Genomic DNA, 27,084 nt, shown 5'->3' on the forward strand with positions numbered 1-27,084 from the left:
ATGGTGAATAGGTGTGGACTCTCTTTCCTACCCCAACTGACTGGTAGTGACTATTTTAGAACTATGGTTCTAATCTCAGTGACTTGGGAGGCAGAGGAAGATTGCAAGTTCAAGGACAGGCTGGGCAAATTAGATCTTGCCTTAAAAAGAGCACCGTTGGGTTTAATCCCCAGTACTGCCAAATAATAATAATAATAATAATAATAATAATAATAATCTGGGGAGCTTTTACTAATATCAATTAGCAAAAGCCAGGTCAATTTAAGAATCTCTAGTGGTTGGGCTCAGGCATGTTAAAAATCATCCTGGGTGATTTTGATGAAATATCAGGATTAAGAATCATTGATCTGAGAACACTGTCTCTTACACTTTAACCTGGGGTCACCTGGAAAGCTTATTAAAAACAGGGATCCAACTAGAGGTATGAAAAGTTGGGCTCTATATGTGTAATAGGAATTGTAATGCATTCTGCTGTCATATATAACAAATTAGAATAAAAACTAGTAGGTCGAATGTGCTAGAAAAAAATGAACATGCCTGACAGAACAAATTAATAAACAAATACATCATTTTACTTTATTAAATTAAGAAGAAAAAAAAAACAGGGATAGCCAGGCTCACCCCCAGGGTTTCTTCTCATGCACTAGGTCCAGTGTAGGTCTCAAAAATTTGCATTTCCAACAAGTTTCCTGGTGATGCCGATGCTGCTAGCTGAGGGTCCATGCTTTGACAACCATTGATGTGTTATGTTGAGGAACTTGAAGCTGAATTAAGATTCAGAGGACAAGAGGGCCATGATCGATTAGTCATGGCAGACATAGTCGCCCAAAGAAACAATTGCATTTCTTGCCCTCACTCTTGGAAAACCTCATCAGTAAATTGCCCTCAGTAACAATTTAGAAGCCAGATACAGTGGCACATGCCTGTAATCCCAGCTACTCAGAAGGCTGAGGCAAGTTGGAGACTAGCTTCAGCAACTTAGCAAGACTCTGTCACAAAATAAAATTCAAAAAGGACTAGAAATGTAGCAGAGTGCAATCCCCAATAGGAAAAAGAAAAAATATGTAGAAATAGGTTACTTCTGAGATGATGATGCCCTACTACAGCTAATCCTACCACATTGTGAGAATTCATTCCTCCACCTCCTGCCCACATCAGTAGGCAGCCCAGACAGGACTAGCAGTGCTCTTCCAACTATTGCATGCTGCTTCTGCTGGGCCTGCCTCACCTAGAGGTCTCTAATCTCTGCCCACTATTTATATCCATCACCAGAGAGAAGTCGCATGAGTTATTTTATCCAACATGCTAGCTGGGACCTGGCATTGAGCAAGTCCCAGCATAGGTCAGGATTTTTTTTTTTTTTTTTTGGTTTGTTTTGTTTTTGCAGTCCTGGGGATTGAACACAGGTCAATTTTAATGACATATCCTAGAAAAAGGTTCCAGATGGTCAGGGAGTGGCATGAGAGCAGGGAGAGAGGAGCTTTAAGGTGCAGATGGCAACAAAATATAAACTCTCTGCTTCTGAACTTAGCTTTAAACCTCTAAGCACTCATTTGTTTTCTCTCAGGTCTGAGGGTGGCTCCTGATCTGAAAAGCCACCCAGAAGGAGACTATGACTATTCAGAGACTTCAAGCTACTTTCCTGATGTCACTAAGAAAAATTGGTGAGTACTCTCCATCCACACCAGTTTCCTGTTGTGAACTCAGGTGATCCACTCTAACTCTTTACATTTTAGTGTCTCCCATATTATGTCACAATTGCCAAGTCTATGGATTATCTTTGTCGGTTATACTTTGGTTGGGTCACTTCTAGATTTTCTAAAAATTAGGATGGTGAACACTAACTGGCAGTACAGCGTTCCTACCACTGTCATATTGGTGAATTGAAGAGAGTAGAGTCAAAACATGTTTCCCATTTGATTCGCACATATCATTATCCTGTGAGCACAAGTCTTAATTCTACAAGGGCAACCTGAACACTGTCCTGTTTGGGGGGGTTGTTGTCTAGTACTTGACTGCATTAGATCACAGCCATGCTTTTCAATTGGGGGCAACCCATCCCTCAGTCCCACCACCAGCCATCTGGTACTGTCTGAAGCCATTGTTGGTGGTTAGTCACACCTGTGAAAGGAAGGGTCGTGGTACAGGCATCTAGAAGGTAGCGACACTGCTAAGCATCCTGCAGCACATAACATGTCAACAAACCTGGCATGGACTCTAACTTCCTATTTACCCACAAATATTTGTTAAAGCTAACTCAAAAGGAATGGAGCCAGCCTGCCCAGGGCTCTAGTGCACTATTTTCAGCACTCGTCTGAGCCACTAAGGTTACAGAAGTAACCTAATGGTTACTGTGAGCTCAGGTCATGACACCAAGCCTTGGAAACCTAAGGAACTCTTAGGCCTGTTCTTCTGGGAAAAGAGCTAACTGACCTTCTCCCAGAAGAGGTTGCCAGGTCACCAGGAGGAGGACACAGCTTCAGGAAAAGAGTGGACTATGGAAAAGGGAAGGTCCAAAGGGGGAAGGAAGCTTGTCTTTTGTATTTTGCCCCAAATTGATTGTGGGAAACTTCATGAAGAGTTTAGTAAAGGATTTGTTGAAAGAAGCAGGTCATTACAGAGTTCTTTGCCTCTTTTCACAATGGAAAGAGAAGCTGTCATGGGTCACTTTTTTTTTTTAAGAGAGAGAGAGAGAGAGAGAGAGAGAGAGAGAGAGAGAGAATTTTTTAATATTTATTTTTCAGTTTTCGGTGGACACAACATCTTTATTTTTATATTTATATGGTGCTGAGGATCGAACCCAGCGCCCCATGCATGCCAGGTGAGCACACTACCGCTTGAGCCACGTCCCCAGCCCATTTCACAATTTTTTTAAAAAAATCTTAATTTTTGGAGACTTTTTAGTAGTTTAGAGACTTGAAAAGTTAAACTCTCAACCCAGTCCTTCCCTAGTGGTCTCAAATTGCCACTGGACTACTTTTTGAAGTAGACTACTCTAGCTACTTGTCCAAATAGAATGGCTCAATCAAGGGTAGTTGAGGAAAACACTTAACAGTACCTATTAGAATAACAAAATTTAGAATTCCCATGTGGCAGAATGATCACTGAATTTGGCAGGTGGAAGACTTGGGTTCTGATCTTAGTGCTAACATTTTTGCATTTGTTTGATCTTGGACGAGTCAGTGAACCAATTTTGAAAACGACTTCAACCCCAGCTTAACTCCCCTCAGGTTGATAACAGATAACTTCACTGAGCATATCTGAGCTCTTTGCACTGGCCTTGCCTGCACTGTATGATCTTTCCTTTCCTTCAGCCATCCTTTGTTCCCATTTCCCAGACCACAAATCTTTCTGGCACTGTGTCCCTGCCCTTGAGATCAGCACTATAGGAAAGATCAGACCTGCCCTCTGAATGTTCAATAACAGTCTAATGCAAATAAATGGGCAATAGACAGATAACCAGGAGAAAAGGCATACAAATTTATTAACATGCATGTGGGGGGGGGAGCCACACAAAATACGAAATGCAAAGAAAGCACAGATGCTTGAGACTTAAATACCCTCTTTGTGCAGGAGAGGGGACAGGGTCATTGGGCTGTGGGCAATTTTAGAAGAAGAATAAAGGATTCTTAGGGGACAGAATAAGCCCAGAGTACAGACAGCGGCCTGAGTTGAAGTTCTTCTGGGTTCTAAGTGGGATATTTGAATTATCCATCTCTCCCTCTGATATATACGACTAATAAAATTTCAAGAAGAAGATTGGAGGCAATTGTGTTCCTCTTTGGTGGGTCTGGTCTTTAGGCAGATAGGCAACTGCAGAGAAATCTCTTATTGCATTTGCAGCTTCCCAGGTACTCCCAGTTAGAAGTCTAAGAGACATATTTGGGGTCCTGTTTGCTGAGCTCCAGCTGCACTCACCTTGCTTCTGGATCTTTCTGCTCTGCTAGCTCTTTCCCTTTTGCTTAGGTCTGCTCCCACTCTAACAAAACCTCCTCTCAGCCCGGCTCCTCCCTTTTCCTACTTTTACCAGTGGATTTCAGGAGACTGACACCCAGATCTGCTGCATCATCCTTCACCAAACTGAGCCCTTGTTCCTTAATCCTGAAATCTGATTGGTGCCCCCACATTCCTGAAACCAGCCTCGGGAAGCTCTGCTCCCAGTTGCTAGAGCTTCATCTTCACCGACCCCTTGCAGCATTTAGCTCCATGAGCCAGATTTGCTTTGAATTGTCCTCTTCCACGTGAGTCTGCAGTACCATATTCTTCAGGTTCTTCCTCAGAGACATCCCCAGTCTCTGCTTTCTCTGGCTCCATCCTCCTCCTTCTACCTACCATTGGAAGGCAGGCAGTTCTCCAGGTCCTGAGCTCTCCTGTTTCTCTACTTCTCACCTGAGGGATGTCATCTCTTGATGGTATATTGTGGTATCAGGTCTCAAGCTATGTGAGTTTGAGTCCCAGATCTCTATTTTCACCTCCACAGTGCCACACCCCACTCCTGCCAGACATGTATTCTTTTTTTTTTTTTTAGTTGTAGATGGACACATACCTTTATTTTATTTTTATGTGGTGCTGAGGATCAAACCCCATGCCTCACATGTGCTAGGCAAGTGCTCTCCCACTGAGCCACAACCCCAGCCCAGACGTGTATTCTTAATTCCTGCACACCAGGCCTCAGTAGAAAGCCCCCACAAAAGCACCTACTCCTCCAGACCTTCCCACTTCTATGAGAAGCAAAAACACTGTCTTGTGATCTGGTCTTGAAACTTGACACTGTTCTTTTTGATCCGTACCTCTTACTTTACCCCACCTCCAACATCTTCTAAGCATCCTTCCCTGGTTCAGGTCTGCTATTACTTCTCATTCTTCCCTCTTTATGGACAAGCTTTCATTTCTGACATCTGATCAATTGTCCTACAACATATTCTGATTTGTTCAAAGAACTTTAATGGCTTCCCATTTTAGACCAAAAGAGGTTCAGACTTCCCAGTCTGTGGTGCCACACCTCTCACTTCCGACTCCAATTCATCCTCTGGGCTCACCTCCAGTTTCTCCTCACATCCACTCTAGGGCTAACTAGAGTCAGACTTATTGTTCTATCAATGCATCGGATTCTCTTCTCTCTGCCCATTCTTTTCTGTTCAACTCTTACCTTCTCATCCAAGTACATTGTCATGTCCTTTTTTCTTCCATGAAGACCTTTCTTCTCTTTAATACTCCTTGAACTATAGCCAGCCTTTGGCTGAACTTGTGCCAAGTTAAATCAATCCACTGCCTTCTCCACCAACAAACCTTTGCTACAAAAAATATCAGCTCAACTAAACAATAAACTTAGTGATGAATTGATTTATGTTTGGGCATGAGCTCCTTACGTCATTGTGAGTGGCGGCAGTTCAAAGACCGGCTTCAGACCACATTTTGGTTTGTCTCTCTCTCTGGTGCTGTTCATATTTTGTCCAGCGTTGTGATTAACCATGTGATAAAAATTTAACTTTTCAAGGGCAATGATTGAATTTTATTCTTTCTTATACCCAATATCAGTATACATAGTAGGTACTCAGTAAGTTTATGGAATTGACTTCCAAGGCCATTCCTTATTTATTAGGAAAATGTTCTTCTTGCTCAATACAAGGGTGGTGGCAGCGACAAGAAGGTCCAGAATAGTTCATCGGATAGTGTGTTATGGCAACCCCACCCCAGGGGCGGGGTCCCCTCTGTTTGATCACTAACTCGGTGTTCTGTGGATCAACGTGAGAGTTAATAGGAAGGAATTCTTAGGCCAGGATAGAGGGCTCAGAGGGTAGGTAGGATAAGACAGCTGACTTATCCTAATGATGATGTCCTCGGTGGCAAGTAACACACTTCCAACCAAAGATTTAAGGACATGATCTCTGAAGACAGAAGTTCTGGGGCTGGCTTACTTGGCCACTCAGGGATGTTGTCTAGGACACATGCCCCTTGCATCTCTGTTTTGCTGCTCTCTGCATGTCAGCAGTGTCCCTACTTACGTCCACAAGGTGACTGAACCAACACTAAGCATGATTTCCTCACATGTCAGTGTCTGACAAGGGGAGGAAAAGCTGAATGGGAAAGAGGCTCTCCTCAGGAGCCTCTTTCTGGACTTTTCTACAAGTCCCCCAGGAGACTCTCTTTGCATGTCACTAGCCAGAATTTGCAGTGGTGGCCTTGCAGGGAGCTGCAGTGGAGGCCTGGAAAGAGAGTATTGGCATTTTCAGTGTCTACAGGAGAGAGTAGGCAAAGAGGAAAGGGATTAGAGAAGCAACGAACGATATATGTTGTCAGAGTCCTGAGGGGACAATGATGGGGCTGGACAGGTACCAGGTAAGATGGAGGGAAGGGAAATCAGAGGAAGACTCAGCAAGGCAGACCCAGATATGACGAGGACTGCTGAGAATAGGAACAGGGGAGTGCTGAGGCCAACATTCGGATTCACCCAACCTTTATGGCTAGGCCAGGTCTTTTTCCACATTACCTCACATAATTCCTATACCAGTCTTTGGGTTGGCATTACCCACTCCATGTTATAGATGTGGAAACTGAACTTGGGGAGGCTAACTAGCTCCCAGGTGCCCAGCAACAGAATGTGCGTGGCCTTATGTTCATTCAACACTCAGGATGCAATAAAAGGAAGGAAGGAAGGAAACGGGGTAGTGCTGGATGTGTCAGGTTTACCAAGTGCTGCCTCCCGATCAGCTAGTCTGTACCTCCAGGGATCATACAGTATCATGCAGAGATAAATGGCAGGTCTGGGGTTTGAATCCAGATCTTCCCTCTCCAACAATAATAACAGGAGCTAATACTTGGTGTCTGTTAACAACTTCCTGGGCCCTGTAATAAGCATCGTATGTGCATTAAAGTATCTCATCTGTGGGAGATGAGCCCGTTCTATAATTACTGACGTTCAGAGATTACAAGTAACTTTCTAATGTCATTTAGTAAAGCAACAAGAGTTAGGATATGGATACAGGCCTTTCTGCTCCAGCACCCACGCTTTTAACTGGGACATTCTGCTGCTTCTGTAGGCTCCACATGGTTAGTGCAGGCCTGTTTCTGCTCCATCCGTGTGGTCCCCATCATAACTTAAATCTTAAATCATAATCAGCTAAGAAATGTGCCCTCATTGGCATAAAATTGTCTCCCTGTGATTGATGGAGGACAGTCCAGCATGCAGTCCTTGGGAGAAAGCCTACAGCCTCATAGGAGAGCTGCTCCCATCTGTGTGTGATGAAGTGGGGTCACTTGGCTGGGGGGACGCCAGCCTCAGGATGAAAGCAGAAGGCAGTGGTTGAGGTGACTGGTCCCCACTTCAATTCCTACGTGAGCCTGTGACCATGTACAGTGGGTGACGGCATGAAAATAGTCTTTTTGTATTATGGGGCTTTGCTTCCATGATGGTAATCCTCCATTTTAATGCTGATAAGTACAATGGTGAGGATTAGGCCCCTTAATTTAATTTGGTCTGCATATGGCAAAGCTCTCGCCAGGCTTTTTATGTGACATTCTCTAGCACAGCCAGCCTGTTGTTGTAAAAGGAGCCCATACGAAGGAGGCAAGAGATTGATAATTCTGGTGCAGATGTTTTCACACAGCAGTTTATAACCCATCCCCAGAGAAGCTACTTCCTAGGGGCTTGGTCAGTGAGGGTTCAGCCTCAGAGGGATGGGGACATGCATGACTCAGGCGACTTGAGGAGAGCTGGCACCTCACAAGAGGGGAAAGTGAGCACATATTTCTCCTGTGTGACACCCTTGTGGCTGTGGGGCTTGGAGCCAATTGGGCTAACCTCAGAATTGATGAGCCAGAGAAGCAATCTCCCAGTCAGCAGGGCCGACTGTGGGCCAGATTTTCATGTGGGCTGTGAAGTACAGATTGCCACGTATCTCGACAGACACTCTGTGGCGAGGCACTGCCGAAACACGCGGTGGTGCTGAGATGACACAACAGAACGAATCCTCTAGAAAACTCCCTACTTTGTGGTCCTGGGGATTGAATCCAGGGCTTCACATTTGCTAGGCAAGTACTCTACTACTGAGCTACATCCCCAGCCCTTTTTATTTTCTTTTGAGGCAGGGTCTCATTAAGTTGCCCAGGCTATCCTTAAACTTGTGATCCTCCTGTCTCCTGAGGAGCTGGGACTGCAGGCCAGGTGCTTATGAGATGGTAGACACTCCGTGTGTTATCTCACTGGGGTGGAAAAGGGATGGACTTTGGAGACAGACCTGGGTTTGAATCTTAGTTCAACTGCTTACAGATTGAGATATTGGGCAAGTTCCCTCCTCTGCTGAACCCTAGTATCCTAGACTGCAAAAAGGGAATAATTGGGATGATTGGAGATAATCTATACCAATGAGCTAGCACAGTTCCCAACATATAATAAGTGCTCAATGAGAGACAATGGGGAGTTGTTGTCATGGTGTGCATCAGTCAGCTTTGCTTCACTGTGATTAAAATACCTGGCAAGAACAACTTAGAGGAGGAGAAGGTCATTTCGGCTTACCATTTCAGAGGTCTCATATCCATTGCTCTGAGCCTGAGGTGAGGCTCATCATGGCGGAAGGTCAGGCAGAGGACAGCTGCTCAACTATGGTGGCCAGGATATGGGGCAGGATGGGCGGGGGGGAGGATCCAGGAGACAAGATATAATCTACAAAGGCATGTCCCCTGTGCACATTTCCTCCAGCCATTCCCCACCTGCCTATGTTTAGTCTCTTCAAATTATTAATCTATCATATGAATTAATCTATTGCCTAGGTTACAGCTCTCGTAATATAATCATTTCACCTCCTGCATTAACACAGGAGCCTTTTGGGGACACCTAATATCCAAAGTATAAAATGGTGATAAAAGTAGTAGTAGTTATGTTAGTCATGGGTAGTGGTATGTAAAAGTTTCCTATAAACCAACCTAGGTGCCCTTCAACAGATGAATGGATAAAGAAAATGTGGTATATATATATACAATATTACTCAGCCATAAAGAAGAATGAAATCATTTGCTGATAAATGGACGGAACTGGAGAATATCACGCTAAGCGAAATAAGCCAATCCCAAGGAACCAAAGGCTGAATGTTTTCTCTGATATGCAGATGCTAATTCACAAGAAAGGAGGGGGACTAGAGAAAAATAGAAGAACTTTGGATTAGACAGAGGGGAGTAAAAGAAGCAGAGGGGGTGTTGGGTTAGGAAGGATAGTAAAATGAATCAGACATTATTACCCTATATGTATATATGATTACAGGACCAGTATAACTCTCCATCATGTACAACTAGAAGAATGAGAAGTTATACTCCATTTATGTATGATGTGTCAAAATGAATTCTACTGTCATGAATGACTAATTAGAACAAATAAAATAAAATAAAAAGTTCCTAAAAAGCTAAATTCATAGTAAAGGTCCAGATCTCTCTAGTTTAGGTCTAGAAATGTACACTAAAATAAATACTTTTGAAAACTTAGAAATGCTGCATAATGTTAAGTCTATGCTTTAACATGAGAACTGAATTTTCCCTTGTGTTTCTGGCTCTTATCTTGGGTAGATCTGAGGTGGGCTTTGGGCCCCAGACTCACCATTACCAACGTCTCCAGGGTGCCACCAGCATACCCTCAGAGGACCACCTTCAGAGCTCAGTTGGTTGTTAGAGACTTCTTAGACTTCCTAGATTTTTAGACTATTAATTGGTCACATTTATTTTCAAGACCTTTTTGAAGCCAGAAACCTTATCACCAGTTAAAAGGAGCTTCAAGGAAAAATCTGTTTTGAGTTACAGTTTTCCTTGTGGATTTGCTTATGGCTGTACATAAATATTTATCTGAACTATTTCAACAAACCTTAAATCATCAGTGATCCTTATGCAAAGGACCCTTTTAGAAGATTTGTGTGTGTCAAGAATGTCAGCAATCTCTTTAAAGTACCAGATTCTAAGGACCAGAGTTCTCTTTTCAAGTACTTGAAGCTGTTTGGTGGTTTTCAACATGTCTTTTGTTTTCCAATTTCTATATATCTCTTCCTTCTGTTCCTTCTGGATAAAATTCCCTGACCAGTCCTTTCTTTACCTGCTGATGTTCTACCCACCCTTCCAGGTCCCACTCCTGTGGTGTCTCCCATAGAGCCCCGAGGCAGGCAGGGCAGGAGGAGTGCATCCCAGACTGAGCTGCACCCTGCAGTGAGATGTATAGGGACCAGTCTGTGGAGGGGGAGCTGCCCAGGAGGAGGAAGGCTAAGGGGGAAAGAAGTGAGGAAGGATAAAGCAGATGGAAGCCACAATATGGGAGACCCTAAGAACTGCATGAAATGTTTTAGATATTTTCTATAGACCAAAAGATCAAAAAAGTATTATTATTATTATTTTTTTGTATAATATGGTCTGCAGACAAATTCTGTTTGGCCTGTACACTATTTTTTTTTAACATTTCTTGATTTTTTAAAAAATTAATTAAAATAAAAAGATTCCACATGACAACTGAAATTCTGGTAGCTCTTGAAAAATTCCAGTATCTGGTAGCCATATCCTAGACTAAGTAGGAGCTATCCTCCAAAGATCCCTGCTGGCTCACCTGCTTAAATCATGGGCCTGGGCCTGCCAGCATCTGGGTTTGAATCCTGCTGTCTCTGTGTGCAGGGGCAACCTCCAGTCTACAGACTGTAGACTCTGTAGCCAGACTTTCTCTGTTCTAGGCTCAGGTCTCTGTCCAATCCGCTCAATGATCTGAGGCAAGTATGTTTCTCATAATGGTAACTACTTGATATGGCAATAGTGAGAATAAACCATAAAAAAAAATGAAGACTACCGACCATGTAGTTAAGTGAACAAAAATGTTAGCTGTTGGGATAATAAACTTGAGGGCTGAAACTGGTACTCATTTCTATATCACCCACAGAGCCTAGAATCTAGAATCTTTGGCCATTATAATACAAAATAGTTGATGAGTGAATACTATCCTTGTGACTCTTGAATTTTCATTTCTGTCCAAATGAAATGCTTTCTATTTTTCTTGGGTTTGATTTGGGTTTAATTTTCCATAAAGTTAGGAAGCTGTTGACTTTCTCAGAAAGCAAGGGATAACTAATGAAGTAAGCAAAGGGAGGGAGATGCGTTGACACTGTCATTTTCCCATCACAGATCTAATCCTGTCTAAAAAATAAATCCCATACTTGGGAAGATGCTTGATTGTCTCCTTTAGGAAATTCAGTTATTGGCCAGTAGTGTCTATCCTTAGTATTTCAGTTAAGGGTCAGTTGCTAGGAAGTAGGACCCAGCAAACTTCAGCAGAAATGATGCTGGACTGCATATTTGACTTTCTAATCCCCTATTCCCCCATGAGATCCACACTTCAGGACAATGTTTTTGCCTGGTGCCTAAGACAAAGATGATCCGTTAGCACAAGAACCAATTTTAGATTTTCCAACACATGTTATAAAGCTGAAGTCACAGCACCATCCCTCCAAGACCTGGTTATGTTAATCTATCACCAGACACCTTTACTATTGGCAGAGTTGCTCAGCAAAGTTGACCTGCAGGATTAGATTCACTCTCTTTCTAAAATATGTACACATTTACATAGCCACGTTTAATTCTACGTAGATGAACAGCACCTAAAACTGAAAGATGTTTTGAAGATTCAAAAATTTTGCTCTTTCATTTTGTTTAAGATGTCAGATGGCTCTCTTCTTTTTTATAAAAAAATCATTTTAAGGTAAAAGTACCTCTACATTTTCAAAAGAAATCTCAATCTCTCTTTAGCCCTCTTCTCTTCCTGTCTTCTTCTCTCTCCTCTCCCTCTCTCTCTCCTTATACAATTAATTCCCTATGTCTCTAAAATTCTGGTCTATAATTTAAAAGGCAAATTTAAAGTAATGACAAAATCTGTTAAGTTCTTGGACCATTTCTCCATCTCTTATCATGTTCCTCCATTACCCATTTCATAAGTGTAGGAAATTCTAGAAAGGTAGCACATTGCTGATGTCTGATTTATCTGTCTTCGTCAAAACCTTTACAGTATTCAGGCTCAGAATAAATTTCTGCCCCAAATACCATTGCATATTGAGTCAGTCTATTTTGAAGAGTTCAAGAAAAGAAAACATATTCAAGTGGACAGTATTACAGGAAACAATATTTTTCCTTTGTGTAAATATGAATTTTACATAACAGTGTTCAACACTTCAATATATCTATAGGAATAGGGCATCATGTAAAATTGTGGATGTGTAACCAACGTGATTCTGCAATCTGCATTTGGGGTAAAAATTTGGAGTTCATAACCCACTTGAATCTAATGTATGAAATATGATATGTCAAGAGCTGTGTAATGTTGTGAACAACCAATAAAAAAATATCTATCTATCTATCTATAGGATAACCTTATAGGTTGAAAAAAGATTGACTTCATACATTCCCACAATTTTACTAACTTTATTTCATTTTCTTTTTTGGATTAGAAGAAAAGAATATCAATACTTTATTACCAGGTCTGTTTTGTGAATTAAATAGCAGCTGACTCCTACCTGTAGGATGCAAATACATCAATATATTTTCTATTAGCATTGCCTTAGTCACTTTAAATTAAGGAGGAACCCGAGCAAGTGTTTGCTATCAAAGCTGTTAACAGCAGCAGTGTCACCGTCTCTGTGTGTGCATCACAGTAACTTCTCAGACTTGTCTCCTTGATCAGTAGACAAAACAGGGGGAGGAGTGGATTTGTTCCTTTCATCTGAGTGATAGAGGTTGGGAAGACAGAGCAATAGAGAACTCTGGCCAAACAGAGCTCTCACACTGCTGGGATTGGGAAATTAGATAATAAACACTCCCTGATACCAAAATTCTAGTGGCCCAAGATCAACACAGTCTGGAGACACAGGCAGGAGTGGCCTTCCGTGCTCCACTCCCGGGCCCTCCCCAGAGAGCCCTTTGTGTCAACAAGAACAGCCAGCGCTCCTGGCAGGCTCCCAGGACTCAGAGTGGGGCTATCATTTTTGTTTGCTTTGCAAATATCTTAATGGGAAGTGGCTCAACACCACCTATGGGTTAATCTGAAGGGCTCTGCCTGGCAGCTGTTGGCTCTGGGAACCACATGGCCACTCTCGTGGAGGGAGTCAGTCTGGCGTTAACTACCCAGCGCCAGGCGGAGGCATCCTCTTTGCTTATTGGATTTACCAACTGACAGGAAGCACCTTGTTGTCTTTTATTTTTAGTTTGTTCCTCCTGGGAGGGTAAGGATGTTCTTAGCAAATCCAACTGAGCTTTTTCCTTTAAGGCAGGGCACTTGTTTAAATTATTTTCACCAGCATGAAGCATCCTCTTCCACCTAAACTCATTTTTGGAGAAGCTGAAATTTGGTATTAAGGTGCAGTGATGGTGCAGGTGATGCTCTTGCTGGAGGAAGGTTCTAGTCTGTTAGCTTGCAGAGAGGACAATGGGAGCTACAGCCCTGTCTTCACCTGGGCTCTCAAGAATTGAGTGGATGGAGTTTCTTCAGAGTTCTTAATCTTCTCTTCTCTTAGTGTCCCCTTTCCTACCACCATCATGGCTACCCAAATGTGGCTTTCACATGTCCTGACCCTGAGTCAAGAAGGCTCCCTGGGTGATGTGACCATGTCATGCCTTTCTGGATCTGTCTGCAGACACTGACACAGATGACCTCGTGATCTGGGCTTTCCTCACTGGATTTTTGGGAAGGGCTGGACAGTTTCCACAAAGCAGGTTAGGGACGTCTCTGGAGTGATGTCAAGCTTGCAGGTCCCTTCCAAATGCTGCGTTTGTAAGAATGCAAAAAGTTCAGATTGGGAAAAATGACCAGCTACTCTCAGGAACAGTGCATCCCTGTTTCCAGAGCCTTGGTGTTTTGTTGGTTTTTTTGTTTTTATTTTATGGTACTAGGGATTGAACCCAGGGATGCTCTACCACTGAGCTCTATCCCCCAGGTCTTTTTATTTTTTATTTTGACATAAGATCTTGCTCAGTTGTCCCGACTGGCCTTGAACTTGAGATCCTCCTGCTTCAGCCTCCTGAATAGCTGGGATTACAGGAGTGTGCTACCATACCCAGCAAGCCTTGTTCTTTCCTGTTCTTCTCATGGTTGAGAGCAGGGGTCCTGGAGGCCACTTAGACTAGCTATTAGTAAGGGTAAGAACTTCCTGAACCCAGTCTTTTTCTCAGGGCCTCAGTTTTCTTCATGTTTAAATGAAAGATCAAATGGCATAATATCTTTCTCACCAAGTCCTGAAAGTTAAATGAGATAGCAGAGTACATAGCATCTCATCTGACACATTAAAAACACCCTTGAATAGCAGTAATAAGAACAGTTATTGTCATCTCAGAGCCACCTACTTTTCTTTATATAATCCTTACCATTGTGTATTTTTCTCAAGTGCTTTTCTGGAGTACATTATTTCCAGCCTTTTAAAATTAAGTCAGTGCCAAATTGAGAACGATTTGAGTATCAAAGTAAATAATGATGACAAAATTCAATTCATTGACTAACCTACGAATTCATGAGTCCACATTAATAGTAGGAAAGAAGGGATCATGGAAGAGAGGGAGGAATGAAGGAGGAAAGAAAGGAAGACCTTTCTTGAAATTAAAGTGTTAAATATTAAATGTAAATGAAATGATCCCTTTCCATACACACCTGAGCATCTATCCACATGTAATCCACTAATAATTGTTTCAGGCAAGAATAGTAGTCAAAAATTTAAGAATTAAGAAGTTCTTTTCTTTCTTTATTTTTTGGTACTGAGGATTGAACCAGGGGCACATAACCACTGCGCCACATCCCCAGTCCTTTTTTTTTTTTTTTTGATTTTATTTAGAGACAGGATCTCACTGAATTGCTTAGGGCCTCAGTAAGTTGCTGAGGCTGGGTTTGAACTTGAAATCCTCCTGCCTCATCCTCCTATGCTGCTGCGATTACAGGCATGAGCCACCGTGTCCACCTAAGAAGTAATTTTCACAGTCTCAGAGTAAATACCCATAGGAAACTTATTAATTATGGAAAGCATGGAGGAACTTGGCAGACGTTCTAAGAACCAAGGTCATCACCTTAGCCAAGTGATGACCATCAGCATCACCAGTCACTGAGCGGACAGGCAGCACATGCCTCCTGAGGTGATGCACCGGGAAGAAAGCAACCTTGCTTCTGTGCATTTCCTGCCAAATGTGCGTATCCTGAAATTAACCTGAGGAAACAGCAGACAAACCCAAAAGGAGGGGTCTTTTGCAAAATGACTGGCTTGTAGGCTTTAAAGTGAAATAGTGGAGGGCCAAGGAACATGATAGCAATGACAGCTGAATGCCATGTGTGATCCAGGGTTTCTTCTGCTACAGAAGGCATCACTGAAACATTAGGCAGAATCAGATACAGTCTTTAAACTGGAAAATATTTACACTAATACTATTAATTCTTGATTTTGATCATTATACTTTGGTCATGAACAAAAATGCCCTTCCACTTAAGAAACAGATCCTGAAGTACTTAGAGGCAAAGGTGTATCGGGTTTGCAATAACTCTCAAATGGTCCAGAGGGGGGAAAAATGTGTGTTTGTGTGCATAGATACATACTTATGTATGTCAGTACCTAGAGAAAGAGAGAGGACAAAGCATATATGTAAAATGTTAAGAATTAGAGAGTCTGCGGAGAAACAAACAGAATTTCTTAGACTCTTCTTGCATCTTATCTATAAATATGAATTAAATCAAAGTAAAAATTACAACAAAAATATAAAGTCAGTCCCACGTGCTGTCCTTGGCACAGGACAATCAAGCTGCCACTTTCTCTTTAGATTCCTGATCCCTTTCCATACACACCTGAGCATCTATCCACATCATCTTTGCCCTACTTGGTGACTGTCCTAAAGTTTCTCTACTGTGACATTGCTGACTAGTCACCAGCCATTGCACACAACCTTGTTTAGGCTTTTCATGTTTATAAATTCCCTGAAACATCCCTCTGTGCTCTCACACCCCTTCCTCACCTGTTTTTGGGCCCTGTCATTGAAGGCCACATCATTGAAGGCCACGCACATGATACACTTCATTTTAGCATCTCTTCACTTTCCTTTCCCCAAACTGAGCACAGCTTGCAGAATTAAAGGAGGAAAACTAGGTTCGATGCTATCTTTTGGGGGTGGGGTTTTTTAAAAGATCATCACCCAAGGAAGGTGGATGTTAGATTCATCTTTCTCTGGCTCATTCAGACAAGCCACATGACCCCTCTGGGCCTCAGTTTCTCCAGTTATAGCAAGACAAAGATATAGTAAATGGTCTCTGAAGTCTTCTTAGCTCCACAGTCTATGCCAAGGTCTGATTCAGTCTTAAGCTGAGTGTTAAAACTATAACTCAAAAGTGGCTTGACCCACACGTTACCTTAAGAGCCCTCCCAGGTTGGGCACAGTGGCATGACCCTGTGGTCCCAGCTACTCAGGAGCCTAAAACATGAGGATCACTTGAGGAGTTTGAAGCCAACCTGGGCAATATAGTGAGATCCTGGCTCAAGAAAAAAAAAAGAAAGAAAAAGAAAAAAAAGAAAAAGCCCAACCAAAGAGAAAAACAGAGATTATAGAAAGGAAGCCACTTGGACACCTCGTCACTGTCTTCTAAAGTCTCCATGTTTCGGGATTTGTCTTTTGGAAGTGCAAAGTCTTAATAAGTCTCATACTTTTGTTAAGTTTTTATTTTATTTCTAACCCTGACCCATTTACATCTCTTGATTTAATCCTTTTAGAATCCAATTTTTATTTTGTTCCGTCTGAAAGAACAAATGTAATCCTTTTCTACTAGCTCAGAAGTGGAGGTACTGATTTGCCCAAGTTAGAGTTATCCTAGTTGGTAAGTAAAAATGCAGGATACCCACTTAGATTTGAATTTTATATGAACAACAAATAAGATTTTTCATGTGTATCCTGAAAAATTTGAAAATTCTTTTTTTTAATTTTCTATTTTATTTTATTTTGGTACCAGGGATTGAACCCAGAGGCACTTAACCACTGAGCTACATCCCCAACCCTTTTTTAAAAAATATTTTTTTTAGTTGTAGATAGACACAATACCTTTATTTATATTTATGTGGTGCTGAGGATCAAACCCAGTGCTTCACACATTCAAGGTACATGCCCTTCCACTGAGCCACAACCTCAGCCCCCAGCCCCAGCCCTTTTTTATATTTTATTTAGAGACAGGGTTTTGCTGAGTTGCTTAGGGCTTCCCTAAGTTGCTGAGGCTGGCTTTGAACTCATGATCCTCTTGCTTCAGCCTCCATAGTTGCTAGCATTATAGGCATGCGCCATGGTACCTAGCTGAAAATTCTTGTACAGAAGAATTATTTGTTGTTTATCTGAAATTCGAATTTTACTGAGCATCCTGTGTTTTATCTGACAACTCTAGCCCAAGTTCTTTGGAACTAACATAACATAAATATGTATGTTTATAGCATCTTTCGACGTTTTACAAAGCGTTTACAGTGCTCCTCTGACCTCTACCTGCCATAACTGCTCGTTTTGACCTTTAGGAACTTTTGAAAACACATTCAAAAATATCAATTTCTATTGATTTAGTAAGGCAAGATATCACTTTCTATAGCCCCTTAATCTAAAACTTTTTTTTAGATGCTGCTTTGAACACTTTTTTTTAATCAGCTTTCTCTGCTTTAACTTTCTTCTTTGTCACTTCCTCTATTTAATATGCTAAATTTTAATATATTTGTTTCAATTATTGTGGGCCACTAGAGTGGAGTTCCCTAGCAGAAGACTCTCAATCTCCTTGTTCACTGCTCTAATCTGATGCCTCTAACAGGAGGAGACAAATTTAAAGTTGTGGGAAGAATGAATGATATTTGGGAGGCTATGGGGGAACTTAGATTGCACATTTCATACACATTGTTCTTATAATCATTCAGAATTTTAAGAAATCTTGCCACTAAATTAGAACCTGAAGTGTGTTGCAGTGTGTGTATCTTCGTATTGATCCGTGACACAAGGTAGTCACAGATCAGCAGGGATCTAGAGTACCTTGAGATGTAGTAGGACTTCATTCAATCTTCCTCCTGCAAATTTTCTAGAGCTAAATATTTGTCACCCCAGGTATCATACATTAAGATCCCAGCTATGGTTGTGTGATTAACTGGAAGAGTTGGTGGCAAATGGCTCTGGAGGTGAGAGCACAGCCCAGTGTCAGTCAGATTGGGTTGGATCTGGGTATGAACTGCCAGGGCTACTCAAACAGCCCAAGCTTCTGCTTCCTGGTCTATGACATGGGTACACGCGGGGGACCTAGCATACTAGAGTGAGATTAAATGGGATGATCTGCCCATGTCCTCAGCTCAGTGCTTGGCACTAAGGAAGCTGTTTCCACTGCTGCCCCCAGGGACACTCCAACCAATTCCACTGAAGCCAAGATGCCACTGTGTCCTTTGTCATTGCTGCTTCTTTCATCCCATCCTGGGCCTGAGGCCAGACTTTCTATCAGCTCTCTAGGTTACTGACAAAGAGCTGAAGGAAGCTTCCTAAGTGGCTCTCAGTGGAGTGTCCCTTTTTCTAATAATATGGCAAGCATTCTCAGCAGAATGAGAAAAAGCCTTCTGCTCCTCAGACTTTCCCAGGGACGGCTGCCTGCAGTAAAGCAGTGAGGGAGGGGGAAAGTGAAGTGAAATGAAAATGCAAGATCTGGCAAATTAAGACTGGGCTCTCGGTTGGGGAAAAGCAATGAGGCAAACAAATATGATCAAATTTAAAGGGCTCCGTGGGATTTGGGAAATTAACATAAGTACATAAATCTAGTACTAACTTAGAGCAATGGCCTTATGAAACATTTATCAGCCTTTTTGAGCCCTTCTGATGAATTTGACCTTGAGCCATGTTCTAAAATTTAAAATAATTGTGTGTTTTACAGGAAACATATATCCACATATTTAAGTATTACTCGCATATGCAACCCATTTAGCTACGATACCGATTGGGGTGGGACATGGGATCTGCATTCAAAATTGTTATAAAGGTTACCAAGTATCTTAAACTAACAAGGAAAAACATTAAAGCTGTGATGCTCGCTCTTGCTCATTTCCCCTTTTTTCTGCAATAATGGTGAACTTCTTTTGCACTCTTGTTGGTTTTTCTTCTCCTGTGTTCTTTGTATTTTCTTCATACCATACATTACAGCCCAGGAATAATGTTGGCCCTCTTTAGAAATCAAGAGATGCCAATTAAAAACAAAATGAAACCCCTACAGTTTTTTTGGCCAAAGATTAAAAAGATTGATAATACCCAGTGCATATTTTAGGAAATAGATCTTTTTATATGTTTGTGGCTATGACATTTGTGCATTTTAGAGGAGAATTTAATGATATAATTTAAAAAGTTTAAAATAGGAAAAAGATTTTCCTCCTTCTTGACCTAACATCCTTACCCCCATGAGATACATTATGGAAATAACTAGATAAGTATCCATAATGATACGCACTGAATATTTAAGGATCCCTTATTTATGATGTGAAAAAATTGAAAATAATTTAAATATTAAAAAATAAGTGATTATTGAAATCACAATAATCACTCAATGAAATACTATATGGCCATAAATATGATAATATACCTATACACTTGCATATGTATGTATTATACACTCACTTGCATATATGAAAAGATCCTCATATAAGGGAAGGTTAAAATGGTAAACATGTCCTGGGCCATTAGTTTTTAAATGTACGTTATATCTGGGCACTGTGGGACATGCCTGTAATCCCAGTGACTCTAGAGGCTAAGGCAGGAGAATCACAAGTTTGAGGCCAGTCTCAGCAGATGAGCAAGACCTTGCCTCAAAACAAAAAATTTAAAAAGGCTGGGGATTATAGTGCAGCATAGAATGCTTGCCTTGCATGTGCAAGGTCCTAGGTTCAACCCCCAGTACTACAAAAAAGAAAGTAAAAATAATGTGTGCACAGAGAAGTGTCTGAAAAGACATACATCAAGATAACTAATTATGGGGCTGGGGATTTGGCTCAAGCGGTAGCGCACTCGCCTGGCATGCATGCGGCCCAGGTTTGATCCTCAGCACCACATACAAACAAAGATGTTGTGTCCGCTGAAAACTAAAAAAAACTAAATAAATATTTTAAAAAATTCTCTCTGTCTCTCTCACTCTATCTTTAAAAAAAAAGGATAACTAATTATATATGGGTGTGGAAGTTATTCCTGACCTATGTAGTGAATTTATATTATTTTTATAAAAAATAATTTGAATTGGGGAAAAAAAGAGAAAGGGGCCAAATTTGCTGCCAGGTATTTTAAACACTTATTTTGGAGAGAAAGGATGGTATTACATTTTCATTGATTAGTAACTAGTGAATATTTAGATGACTTGAGAATTTGGAGCATGTTCATCTTCTGAAAAATAAAGAAAACCAATGAGCACAGCAATAAGGGCTCTGATGCTTCAAAACTTGAGCTTTTCCCTTTGATTGAAATTCCACAAAGCTCACCTGCAGCAGGTGATGTGCAGACACTTAATTGATCAGTATGTGGCACCAGAAAAATCCATTGCAGAATCAAATTTTCTGTGTGCTTATTCTCAGTCTATTGTGTGAATGAGGCAGACTTCCTCCAACTCTGCGTAGAGTGGAAGAGGTAGAGGATGAATATAGAGGCTGGGGCTTGAAAGACTTTTCAGAAGAGTTGATGCCTGAGCCAATGGATAAGAATGCAGTGGTCAGGTGGACAAGACAGGAGACAGCATGCAAAAGCATCTGGGAGACTTGGTGGATGCTTGACAAATGTTCATTGGCTGTGGCTATGGTGATAGTGAATTGGAAACAAAGCATTATGGAAATGCTAGATTTCTGGGTTTTGTAATAAATGATTCATTAACATACATTTTGGGTGCCTTTGAACTTAACACGAAAATTTGTGTTCTTCTGAAACCATTTTAATACCTTCTACTTCTGTGTCTTCAAAGCTACTTACATAAATACATCAGTAAGGAGAATATGCAGTAACAGCTAGCTGATGCAAATCAGGGACATGCTGGGGGATTCAGGTCTGGCCTTCTCCACATTTGTACTCTCAGCCTTAAAATGTTCCGATTTCACGTAAGAACTAATAGGAATGCTGGTGTTGCCAACGAGGGCTCAACCTGTAGCCAGTTCACTTGGAAATCAGGTTAATGCTAGAGTCAGCACACGTTCCTCAACAAAGGGCAGGCTTTTGTCTGATGTTGTTCCCTGAACATCTTCATTTACCTTTGAGCTAGTGTATCTTAAAACTATTTCTCTCATGGCAATAACTTCCATAAGGAAAGTTAAGATGGCTTTTTTTTTTTTTTTGTCTGAAACTTGCCTTCCTCAAGGTTCTTGGGGCCCTACTATGTTCAAATATTCTGGTCTCAGCACATCTTCTACAAGACAGTTTGAATGCTACTTCTAGAGAAGCAAGAAATGGACCTCTTATTAAGAGCTCTAGGTATAAAAGATTATTTGCTCAAAGTTACTGAAGAAGCAGAAACAAATTTAATTGGTCATGCTGATTAGCCTTTCTTCCAGGGCTACCAAGTGAGGCATAAACTTATGACAAGAAATACTCCCAAAATTTAGAAACAGCAGGACACTAAAGAAAAAAAAATCAAACCATGATGAATTTACTACAACCTATCTGGTTTTGAAATTAGAATATGCTTTCAAGTGTGAAGTGCTAATGGCTTTCTCGGTTTGTCTGGAAGTCATTCTAAGTTGTAATTGATAAAAGATAAGACATAATCTTAGAAACATAATCAAAATTAATAAAAAGTACACAAAGAAGGTAATTTACATGAAGCTTAGAAAATGGTGAATTGGAGGACAGCGGTGTGTCTCCACTCCTCATCTAAGAAAAAAGTTACCAATTCTACCCCCAATTACCAGAACAGACCAGTTACCAGACAAGCTTGATGGATCAGATACATCCTCAAAGAGCACCCTTCTTCCTCTGCTCTAACTCTATATGACATTTGGTCTCCAGAGTGTATCAGCCACCTAGAGAGAGAACAGGAATGGTACAGATCATACGGCTCCTTTTAAATCCAACACTAGCATTCTGGTTTTCAAACGTGGCTCTTCTGAGTTTGGTTAGTATAACTCAACTCCCCCCCAAATTATCCTTCCTCAGTGAACTGACAAATTGAATTTTGAAGCCTGTGAAGCTGAGGCCCAGTCTCTGGACCACAGCAACTTCACCCAGTGCTGCCAGCACGGCATGACAGAGCCAGCTGGCCTGGGGGCCTATGCTGCAGAAGAAGGGAGGTGCTGGCCAGCACTCAGTGGCAGCCTGAACCCTGCCCTTTGACCTGTCACATGGGGATGATAGTTTATGAGGGAATTAGGTGCAAGTTTTCCTTGCAGATTTTTTTCAAGGCAGATGCCTAGCATAAGGGTTCTCAATGGTGACCGAGAGTTTCCGGCTCCCCTAGAAGGAACAATTCAGTGAACTGGCTGCGGTGGAGCAGCTGAGCCCTGGAGGCAATCTGCTTGAGACTTTAGTTATGCTTTGGAGACACCAGTGAGCCCTAGAAATGTGCAATGAATTATACAGAGAGCGACAGCTACCTCCTATTCTCCTCCCTTTGATAACCAGATTCACTGCTTCTGCCATTTAGCATGTGATTCCTCACAGAGGCTCAGGACAGTGCTATTTCTTAAAGATTTCCTGCATATTTCAAAAACTATGTCACACTTTATAGAGAGGGAGGACATCTTAATATCATCTAATACCAATTCACAGTCAAATTTTCCCAGTTTTTCTAAGAATATCCTTTGCACCATTGACCAACCTAGGATGTTATATTGTACCAGGTTGTTATGGCCCTAAATCTCTTATTATAGAAGAATCCTTGTTTTTTTTTTTTTAAAGATCCAGCCAATTACCCCATAAAATAACTCACCTTCTGTATTGATGTACCTGCTTCCTTGAGGTCCCATTTATCTTGTGATTTGTGTTTTGTGTTTTGTGCGCACCCTAAAGCCTCAATTAGATTCAAGTCCAAAGGGAAAAAATATATATATAGGGAGCGATGTTGAATACTATGTGTTGTCTTGCATCCCAAGACAATGTTGTCCTGGCATCAGTGGTACTAAGTATGAGCACTGGATTAAAATGGTGATCTTCTGATTTCCCCCATGGACACTGCTCCTCTTGTGACCTGCAATAAGGAGTCTGTATGGTAGTGCCCTGGTCCCCATCAAGAATTCATCTATTTTATCAGCAGTCGCTAATCCTTGCCCCAATCAGTAATTTCCCTCTAGCATCTCCTTTTCCACAGTCAGCAGGTCTTATGCTGCATGCTCTCCAGTTATGATATGAAGCAAGACATTAGCTTCTTGATCCTAATTTCCTCGTCTGTAAAAACGAGGCTGGTCACGGCACCATCACACAGGATAACTCTGTATACAGGTTTTGCCTGGAGCCTGGTGCCACAGATGCTTAAATCAGCATTTCCGAAGGTGTGCTGTAAGAATTAATGGTCCCTCAGTGTTCTCTACAGAAGAAAGGTCCACTGTTAAAATGATGTCTAGGAAACATTTGTGCATATTATCTAATTAAAGTTTCTAGAAGTTTTCTCAGGAAAGAAATCTGCTTCCCTTTGTTTAATCAAGTGCTTTCTAATTTATTTGTACTCCGTCTCCCCAACCCTGCTTTTTAAAGCCAAGTAACACATATGAACTTTACATTAAATTGCCTTCAATTCTTCCAAAAGCTTCAATGGGGAGAGCGTCAAACTGATGAGCCAGCTACCTGTGGAGTGTTGAAAAGTGACTACACTGTCCTTTGGGTCCTGAAAAGCCACTCAAGTTAGAAGAGTTCTTAGGAGATTTAAATTTCTTTGTTGTGGCAAGAAAGGCAGAAATTGGGAACTGGGCAGTAATTCCAGAGACAAGATGTTTTCCCTAGATTTCCACCAAAGCTCACCAGGACTTGTCTTATAAGTGTCCCATAGCCACTAGGACTTGCCTAGGCTGACCATGAGTGAGTCCCTTGGACCAATACCCAGAGACTGGAGTGCAAAGAGAGCATCTTGGTTCAGTGGAAGAGCAGAGGATCTGGAGCCAGAACAAGTGTAAATGGTCTTAGATCTCCCAGGTATTCACCATGAAACCTGGGAAAATCCCTTAATCTCCCTGAACCTCAGTTTCTTCATCTATGTAATTGGTGCAATTAAACTGTTTAGCTTAATGGTTATGAAGCTGTCATTAGATACATTAGCATTTTTAAAACTATAGTAAGTCAAATTTCAATGTTGATATTATTCTTACTGATCCATTTTCTGGGTCCTCTCACCTCATCTAATATTTTTTGAACACTTACTATATACCAAGCACTGGGGTAGGTGCCTATACAGAATATAGAATAAAGCAGCTCTAGACCCTGAATTCATGGAGCTCACACTTCATGGTGGGAGTCAGAGGATAAATACACACACAAATGTTTCAAAAGTATAGTCCCTTCCTCCCAGTTACTGATGTGATATTTTTTGAATGTGCATCTCACTTACAATCCAGTGTAAGTAGATGCATTTCAAAGGTAATATTCACAGACAGTTCTCATATATTAAATGAATTTGTCAGTTTCAGTAAAGAATAAGGAATTTACCCATAATGATATTGTGTGTTTGTGTGTGTGTGGGTGTGTGTGTGTGGGTGGGTGGGTGGGTGGGTGTGTGCAGTGTGTAACCAGAGGTATTGAGGCAGGGTCAGAAAGCAGACTTCTCTTCCCTGTTCAGAGCCTCCCTCTTGCTGGGTTCCATCTGAAAAGCATCATCAGAGTGCTCCTGTTTTAATCATGTGTTATAATCACATATGTAATGGAGCACAATTGATTCTCCCAAACTTTGTTCCATGAAAAATTAAAATTTCACTAGATGTTAATAAGTCATCACTTTAAGCTTCTTGGTCTGATTACTTTAGGAACCCTGCATCAGCTCCCGTCTCCACTTTAGAGATCCAAAAATGTATATTGTGATTGTTAAAACATTATTCCTACAGTGAGGAAACCCTGTGAACTCATACCACCTGGCATTTCCCAAATTATAGAATTCTTTTAAATTCTTGAACAGTGAATGTGAATGTGCTGAATGGAAAGTGCAGCCTTACCATTAACTTGATTTTCTTCTTGCTAAAGTTTGTGAAAGCCTGGTAGTGCTCATTAACCCAAATTCAACCATGCAACTTTTTCAAAAAGCAGCTTCCTGGGCTTTAGGGCCTCAGGCAGACCCTGGATGTGTTGTGTTGTGTTGTATAGGGGCAACAGCTAGTGGGTTGTGTTTCCTTAAGCTGACCATGTCCTTTTAACCAGGGACCAGCATGGAAACAATAGAAGCTTAACGAATATGTTTCCATACCTCTTTGGAGGAAAACAATCCTCTTTATTTTTTTTTATGATCATTTTTCAAACCTTCTAAAAATTATTGTTGTTTTTATTTCTTTAGGCATTCACAGGCCCAGAGTTCTCCAAACGGGTATGATGTCTTCCAAAGACCTGCGAATAAGGTAGCTGGACATTTTGATTCTGAAATAACTGCATGTCCTTCCTTCAGACTCGACCAAGTCCGTGGGCTGGAGACCTGTCCGAGGCTGCTTGGCTGGGCCATCCAAACATGAAACTCTTAATGATATTTTGAAGTCTTTGAGACAAAAGCCCAGCCTGCTAAAGAACTTTGGTTCAGTAGAGAGACAGGGAGGTACAGGCAAGAGAGAATCAAAAGCCTGGAAATTCGCTGCTGAGAATAAATGCTCACTGCTCCCTGAGGTGATTTGTCTGAGCACTCCACTCTACAGATGGTAGAGCCTCTTTCTGAGTAAGGACCCGAGGTTCTTTGGTAGCACTTTGATATCCTGCTCGAATTCAATATGTGAAATGGAGGCGTCTCTCTGTGACTTGGAGCCCACAGCAGGCTTTGAAGTCTGATCCAATTTTTGCTGCCTACTATTTGATGTTGAAAGGATGAAATGAAGAAAATGTACAGTTTTTGCCAGTAACTCTGCTGAGCATATGTAAGATTAAAAAAACAAAATCCTTTGGATGATGTACTTAGAAATGTTAAGTAGATTAATACCTTCCTATAGGTTTTCTTGTTTCTTTCTTAAGGATAAAAATTAAGTAAAGGTGAAAATCAGCACATAGCTGTTTTTCTGTTCTGGACTATAATTAATTTAAGAAGGGGGCTAGGTTGACTTGTGCAGAAGATGCACTAAATTAATGAAGAAAAAGCATTGAGACTTTGCTTCTAATTGCCCCTAGGAGGGGACCTTCACTCAATTCTATGCAAGACAGAGGCAGCTTACAAATAGCACCAATATACTTAGTTTCTTCCCACCACGGTCAGGGTTAAGGGTCCCTTAGTTTAATGGAAGCCATGTCCTTAAGGCTGCTTTATCAGAAGATTAAAAAATAATGTTTCTCTCACTGGGTCTTTCTGAAGAATTCAATGGCTGGGACTAATGCACTGACTTCTTGGACACATCGTGCTACCCCAGATCACCAAGAACTGAGTCCCTGTGAAGCTCCTTGGAAACCTGGTAAGAAGGATATTTCAACTGCATGTTTCTCCTACCATTTGCATGTTTGTGTACTTCTTAGTGAGTTGTTTGTGCAGGACTTTCTACAAGGCAGGACTCAATTGGATGTTCTAATGACCTATTGTTAGAAAGTTCAGGTTTGGGAGGCTGTAAAGCCTGAAGTCAAAAACCCTATTAAAGGTGGAAGTTTAGTGCCTCCTCCTGCCACCCTACAGTTACATTTCCCAGGGAAGATAATGAATATCTAAGGCCATACTTTTCCCTTTACTTGCAAGAATCTCAAATTAGGAAACTTCCCCAACTTCACCTTGTTCAAGGAAAAAAACTAACAGCCTTCAGTGGAGTAGGTAGGTCCTTCAAGGTCACAATCTGGAGCTTGGGAAAGGATGTGGATTTAGGCAGCACTTCTACACTTTGGGGAAACACAACCATTCTTTCAGCAAGAAGACAGACATCTTGTCACATGCCTTTGAGAAATGACATATTCGATCCCTTTTCTAAATTCCTTGCTACTCAATACAGTAGAAGTCAGTTTTAGGCT

General features: G+C 41.3%; 1 protein-coding gene across 9 annotated transcripts in view; it reads left to right on the forward strand.

The window, feature by feature from the left end:
* Positions 1 to 27,084, forward strand: part of Myo3b (myosin IIIB) — a 505,529-nt gene that overhangs the window by 310,388 nt on the left and 168,057 nt on the right. For all 9 annotated transcript variants that reach the window (XM_078017569.1, XM_078017565.1, XM_078017563.1 and 6 more), the window contains 3 exons: positions 1,568 to 1,664; positions 25,454 to 25,514; positions 26,447 to 26,543. In XM_078017569.1, the coding sequence (XP_077873695.1) occupies positions 1,568 to 1,664; positions 25,454 to 25,514; positions 26,447 to 26,543 (255 nt within the window). The remainder of the gene's footprint in view (positions 1 to 1,567; positions 1,665 to 25,453; positions 25,515 to 26,446; positions 26,544 to 27,084) is intronic.

Source organism: Ictidomys tridecemlineatus, chromosome 7 (genome assembly GCF_052094955.1).
Source record: "Ictidomys tridecemlineatus isolate mIctTri1 chromosome 7, mIctTri1.hap1, whole genome shotgun sequence".
Classification (NCBI taxonomy): Eukaryota; Metazoa; Chordata; class Mammalia; order Rodentia; family Sciuridae; genus Ictidomys; species Ictidomys tridecemlineatus.